Source organism: Rhagoletis pomonella, unplaced genomic scaffold (assembly GCF_013731165.1).
Source record: "Rhagoletis pomonella isolate Grant_MI unplaced genomic scaffold, Rhpom_1.0 Rhpom_scaffold_00010, whole genome shotgun sequence".
Classification (NCBI taxonomy): domain Eukaryota; kingdom Metazoa; phylum Arthropoda; class Insecta; order Diptera; family Tephritidae; genus Rhagoletis; species Rhagoletis pomonella.
In genome coordinates, this window is record NW_023458564.1 from 18236289 (window position 1) to 18243339 (window position 7051).

At 39.3% G+C, this 7051-nt stretch overlaps 1 protein-coding gene across 2 annotated transcripts; it reads left to right on the forward strand.

The window, feature by feature from the left end:
• Positions 1-6: 6 nt before the first annotated feature.
• Positions 7-3113, forward strand: LOC118746106 (DNA N6-methyl adenine demethylase-like). Of its 2 annotated transcripts, none has more exons than XM_036479884.1 (2): positions 7-886; positions 977-3113. In XM_036479884.1, exons 1-2 carry the CDS (start codon positions 178-180, stop codon positions 2614-2616), a joined length of 2349 nt encoding a protein of 782 aa, XP_036335777.1. In that variant the 5' UTR covers positions 7-177; the 3' UTR covers positions 2617-3113. The 2 variants fall into 2 exon arrangements, with proteins under 2 accessions (XP_036335777.1, XP_036335778.1); XM_036479885.1 differs by having other exon boundaries at positions 7-2323; positions 2398-2618.
• Positions 3114-7051: the final 3938 nt, after the last annotated feature.

Below are 7051 nucleotides of genomic sequence, written 5' to 3' on the forward strand. Positions count from 1 at the left end.
GCAAAGAAGATGAAAACGTTGTACCAGAAGCAGAGGCCGCTACTACCACAACCGTAACCACACCTACTACACCCACGCCTGCTGCCACTCCACAACCAACAACTAATTGCACCAATGTTAGCAACGCTAATGGCTCAGCAACCAACGTTGCCAACAGCAACTTAGCAAGTTCTGTAAATGGCAAGAAGGAAGGGGGGAGGCAACAGTAAATCAAAGTCCAAATCAAAATCAGGTGCAGCAGGCAGTACAGCCGCCACAACTCCATCGTCAGCACCCCCGTCGACCCCTTCGCCGCGCTGTCAAACACCGGTAACCAACAACCCCAGTCCTGCAGGAAGCGCTTTTACTACGCCGCCAGTCAACAACGCTAACAATACTCACATGAACACCGCTGTGAACAATGCGGCCGGAGGTAATCCACCCAATCAACTCATGTCGTCCAATTCCAGTCTAATGAATATGGCGACTATGATTGATACCTTCACAGATGCGCAGTTGCAATCCAATCAGATCTCAAGCACGGTACTCGATTCGCCTTATTCGTACGACTACCAGACTGGTTCCTACATAGATTCACGAAACTACTACGGAAACTGGCCCCCGCCGCATGCAACTCATGCCACTCACGCCGTCAGTATGGGTACGCCATCAGGCCCGGCGACTACACCAATGGCGCCACCGCAAGACAACGTGCACCATACTACCACCGCTCCACTTACACCTCACCACGATACGAGCGCTACTTACGCCAACAACTACAATAATCTGCCTACCGCTGGCAGTCAACAATTGACGCAAGTCCATGATGTGCGCGGGGAAGTAAAAAGCCGCGGCAGTGAGGAGAACCCCGACTCCACAACTATAGTAAATAATACTTTAGCTGAAAGTAAGTTGACCACTCTCACTCCATTGACACCAATGACTAATCTAACTCAACACCACCATCATCCTCACCATCATGCTACGCCCATCGAAGAAGGCTTCGTCAAACCGAAACCACCGGCAGACTATCAGTACACTCAGTACCCGAGCAACTACCAAATGTATCCGACACCACATTCGGCCTACTCGGCGTACGATGCCTATCAGAACATGAACTACAACTATGGGTATCATCAAGCGTACTCACCTTACAGCATGTATCCACAGCAAACACCGCCACCCACGCCACCTACACCATCACCAAATTGGAACATGTACGGCCATCATCAAAGCACCGCATCTTCGGCTGCTTATGCCCCGACAGTACTGCCGCCAAACAGTGGTGCCCATCAACATTCATCGCTCGCCACCGCCGCACCACAAATGCAAACACAAATGCCGTTGCCCAACGGTAATCTGAAGCCCGCACTTCCCATGCTGGTTGTACCACCCACACCAACAACCGACAGCCTACAGATGCAAGCGCAAGCACAGACTCAACTGCAGGCACAAACGCAGATACCAGTGGTACCACACCAGACTGTCCTCCCGGATCTCAGCATTACCAACACTCCCAACAATCAATCCACGCCCACTAACACAGAGCTCACAAACTCAAACCCAACGACTGCTGTCAACGTAACTTCGCCAAATTCAGCAACCCCAATATCGGCCATTAACAACGATAGCAGCAACAACAGCACCAGCAATAGCAACGACAACAGCAGTCCGACGGCAACGACCGCTTCCACTGCCGAAAACGGAACAACCGCGGGAGTAACAACGAACACAAGCACATCAACAACAGGAACTACGCCGACCGCTGTAGCGACCACTTCCAACCCAAACAAGCTGGAACCGATTGGGGAGGTAACAGAAATCAACGACAACTATGAAGCGTTCGCTGATCCCCAAATGGGCGGTGTGGCCATAGCGCTCAATCATGGTAGCGTATTGATCGAGTGCGCAAAGCACGAACTTCATGCGACCACTGCGCTGCGAAATCCCAACCGGCATGAGCCAACGCGAATGACCCTTATATTCTATCAGCATCGCAATCTAAATCGCGCACGGCATGGTATCGACGAGTGGGAGGAGAAGATGCGTGTGAAGAAGATCAACACTGACCTCGATAACAAAGCCAAAGAAGAACGCGAAAAGTTGAAGAAGGAGCGTGAAGGTGGTGAAGAGGATGACGAGGAAGCAGAAAATGCGCTCTCCAATGGCGCTGCGCAAGGTTCAAGCAACAGCGGTAAGAAGGATGGCGCCAACGCAAACAATGCTAATAGTAACGGCTCTACAGCACCTCCTGAGACGACAGCGACCACATCGGTGACAACAGCAACTACGAAGAGCGGCGGCACAGGTGGTGGTTCGGCTAGCAAAAAGAAAAAGGAATCGGGTAAGAAGAATGCAAACTCAAATGCAAATGTGAACGAAATTGCTAATGAGAATTCTGCTTCTTCCGTTGAGCAGGCAAAAAGCGAGAAACGAGTTGCACTCCACGCGCCAACACTAACAACAACCTCTTGGACGACCCTCTTCCCTATGCATCCGTGTGTGGTTACGGGACCCTACCAGGAGGGCAACACTAGTCCGTCAGCAGCTGCAGAAGTAGAGCAGCAGGTAGCACAACAACAACAACAGCAAATGCAGCAGCAGCAACAGCCGCTTAAGCAGCAAATGCCAGCTTAAGGGCATAGCTGGTGCAGTTCTGGTGATGGAAAGTGCAAGGTCGGGCATGTTTCTCAGCAGAAGAGAGCCACGCGTTAGGTCAGTTGGAAATGCTTTATTGTGTATGTATGTATGTACACATTTATGTATGTATATGGTTAGGTACTATGCTAAACAAGCTGACGCTTCTTTTATGCCATTCAGGCATGCCCAGTACTCAACTATATCTTAAACTGGCGTTGTACATATTTTTTACTCGTAGAGTGCCATATTTTTTAACTTACTGAAAAGACGGATGTAAACATTTCAGCCGAGATTTTCATATAACACCAGGATCAAAGCGCTGGTGCGCTAAAGCCATTTTGAGATTGATAATTTCACACAAATACATTCATATATGCACATATATTATGCATTTTTTATTTGATGGTATAAAATACCAATGCAAAAGCGATCAGGATGAAATATTTACTACACAAATAGGTATGTCATTTGTAATTTTCGAAAGTAGTAATTTTAGAAAACGAAGACATTGCATATACATACATACATAAATGCAATTAATATTCACTCATCACCACACATAACAAATTGATTTTTATTTTTTTGAACGTATTTTAACTAAACTATTTTTTATACTTTACTCATAAAGACATTCAATTTTTATTGTCACGTTTTATTGAAGTGTTACCATTATTCAATTAAAATGTATGCCATATACATATACGTACATATTTTGATAAAAGTGGGCAATTAATATTTTAGTCTTCTCAACTTAAATACATATATTTTTCAATACAGAAATGAAAGTTTCAGATCATATTTGTTATTCTAAATGCTATGCGTTGGTTACCTTTGCTTATACATATCGTCGTTTAAAGTACAAAACCGCATATCAACAAAATGCAAAACCGCGTATCAAGATAATGCAAAACCTCGTTTATGCAACCTGCATTGTTTGTTTTCTAGATTTATTTCAAAATTGTTATCTTTCTTATAAAGCAATCGCATTTCTGGCTAGTATATTTCATGACGAATGGATAAGGATTGAGCAAAGAGCTTGTGTGAGCAAATCCAATTATTGGCAAAAAATGTCAGTTACGCGGTTTTGAAGAACGACGAAACGCGGTTTTGCACTTTAAATGCCGATATCGTTACCTTAATTCACAAAGGCCCTAATCAACAAATGTTTAATTTTACAGCAAAGCAAAAAACTTTATAAAAAGAACATCAAAAGCAGGTCGGGCGTTTTAAAAAGTGGCATGTAACTCCGTGTTTTTGGAACAGTTTCGAAAAAAATGTTCTAGGGTCTTTGTGAATTAAGGTAACGATATACAGAACAACTATTACAAATATCAAATACTTTCAAAATACTAAAACACTAAACTATTTAGACAGCCACCATGCTAGGTATGCAGATACGTACTATTCACATTATTATTTCGGTAATATATTCTCAACTAACAAACTGCAAATAAAACTAAAAAAAAAAGAAAAATAAAAGGAGAAAACGTAATACATTTAGTTGCAAAAGAAATATTTTTTTTTATGAAGCAAGAAAACACTATGAATACATACGTATATTACTATGATAAAATTTAAGTCAACAAACCAACAACAAATCTAAATAAGTAAATATCAAGAAAGAATTACTGTTAGAAAAAGAACATTGCCAAAAGTACAAAGAAAATAAAACCGTTTTTAATACATATGAATACTAAGTAAAACATAATTTCACTACTCGAGCGCATTCACTCATACATACGCAAATAACTAGTTGATAAAGGGAATAAATTTTATTAAGAAAACACATAAAAGTGCACATACATTCAAAAAAACAGCCAGAGTAAATTTCAGTAGTAATTGCATACATATGTATGTATATAAATAATAAAAGAAAAGTTAAATAGCAATTTGTCAGTTGAAAACATAAACGAGATACACAAATAACCAGTAAAATACATAGTATATATCGCCACCATCAATGCAAACCTTTCTGACAAATTTGAAATTTCATGGGAGAAGCCAAGGCGAATCTATATGTACTCGCCTTGGGAAAAGCCAAACATGTTTTTAATTTACGGAAATGCTTAAAACAAACAAATTTCCGAAAACATATCAAGTGGGTCCTTTTGCATGGATGATGATGATGATATACACATGTAACAAATGCGAAAAACTTGAGCATGCAATATTTGAATGCGTAATCGCACGCACAGCTATAGGCAGCAAGTTCACATCGTCACCTGAAATGCAAATTAGCCAAAATTTTCTTTTTGCCCGACTTCAAAAAAAGAGGAGGTTGTCAGTTCGCCGGAATATATATATTTTTTTTATGTACCGCATAACTTTGGACCACGGCAACCGATTTCGATAATTCTTTTTTTCATCGGAAAGGTGGTACCTCAAGAGTGGTCCCGTACTCATTTTGTTTAGATCCGATAATTGGATCGTGAAGAAATTAACGATAATCTTAAATTTTTATATGAGAATAGAAGTCAGTTTTGTTTTTTGCTTAAAAGTTACGTGTTGATTAATTATGATGCATTTATTACAAGGTCCCATAACGTCAGTTTCGGCTTTTTTGCATCTCAGGTCACGATATTACCTCTTTTGAAGATTGCATACAATTACATATGCACACTGTATAAACAACTCTTCCAGAAGAGTTTACCGTTTACTCCAATACAATAAAAAAAAATTGCTCTCATAAACCAACGTGAGAACAGTACAGTACAGAAATACAAAACGTACCGTGATACAACCATTTTTAGAGGTAGTTTCACTCAGTTACCGAGAACGCGTTCTAGTTTTAGTTTAGTTCTGCACGAGAACCAAATGTAATGTCAGGAGCCAAATGAGAACAAAAGTATTGAGAACAGTTTGAACGGGAACAAAATGATAATAAAAGGTTTGATAACGTTTCCGTAAAGAACAAAATGCGAGCAAAACTCTCGGGAACGTTATCAAGAAGAACAAAATGAGAACAGGAACGTTTCCAATGAGAACAATATAATAACGAAAGTATCAATAACGTTTTTAAGGAAAATTAAATAAGAACAAAAGTCTGGGTAGCAATTTTTTATTTTCTGTGGCAACAAAATTCGAATATTAAGTCTTTCGTTGACTTTATTTGCATAATTATGTTACAATTCTTTTTTGATTAACTTTAGTATTCAAACATTTCAAGTTATTAGAAATCTATGAGCAAAAATGTATTTTTGCTTCTTTTCTTCGCGAATAATTCAGGGGAGACTTGTTCCCACTTCATTCTCTATCAGAAAGTTTTTGAGACTTTAGTTCCCCAATTGTTCTTCGAGAGAAAGTTCCTTAGACTTTTGTCCCCATCTTTGAAAAGTTTGATATTTTTAATGGTAAAAGTACTCAGAACGCTTTGTTATACAAGCCACGGTTCCTTTGAATGAATTTTAATGAGTACAGATATAACATCGACGGGTTTTTGAGAAAGATAACTTCTTAAAGATAGTTAAGCAATAAACATAAATTATTTCATAAGCTGTTTTGAACTAATTTGACCTCGAAAATTTTTCTCTGATAAAATATAATGATTTTATATTCGTGATCAGAGTCCTCAAATTAGTCCAAAACTCGATTTTTAAAGAAGAAATATTTATTACTTATATATATTTACTAGTGAATGAACTAAATTTAAGAGATTTCATTTCTCAAAAACCCTAGATAGAAGATTTGTATATGTTATATAATGTACAAGTAATAGGTTTTTTCTAGGTTTTCTTTAAAAAAAACGTTTGGCGTAGTAACGGTCGGGCTTTCTGAATCGACTCTGGTTGCGATTGCATTCCTGTTACGAATATATGTAGTTCTTTCAGCGGAGCACCTTTCAAATCTTTGGAATTAACTCAATTAATTAACAAGTATTTACTTACATTTTACATGAAATTCGCCCAAGTTTATAAATTTTTAAATCTCACGAGAATCTTTGTTCAAAAGGACGCTAACCACAAAGCGGTCATGCCTATGGCAAAGCAATCTGGGTTGTAAATCCATTCATTCCGATATACCGCCTTCGAAGTTTTGAAGGCGTATTCGATTACTCAATGTGCATTTGCACAGCTGGGTTATTGCATAATCATGTATGTTTTACGTGATTGCAACTTCTCTCCAAGAGAACTGTCACTTTGTGCTGATGGGCAATTTTTTGGTATAGTTGTTATCGATAACTCTTGACAACTATTGACACATATTTGGTATTGGCTAAGCAAAGTTGCTGTCGACGTTGAGCTCACATGACGCCATTTCTGTAGACACCGTGTTTACTGACGACTGTAAGAAAATTTGTAGGTTCAATTGTTTTTTTAAGAAAAAAAAGCCGTTAGTACCAGGTAATCGTCAAATTAGAAATAAAACCATTTTTTTCATTTCATTTTGGCCCCTATTGCGAGTGTCGACTGGCAGTAGAATAGAAATTTGTCGA

Bases quoted from the DNA above. Each gene is read 5' to 3' on its own strand.
- LOC118746106 (XM_036479884.1), top strand. From the start codon at position 178: ATGGCAAGAAGGAAGGGGGGAGGCAACAGTAAATCAAAGTCCAAATCA. The intron at 887-976 runs GTAAGTTGACCA...CGCCCATCGAAG, and splicing joins AAATAATACTTTAGCTGAAA to AAGGCTTCGTCAAACCGAAA.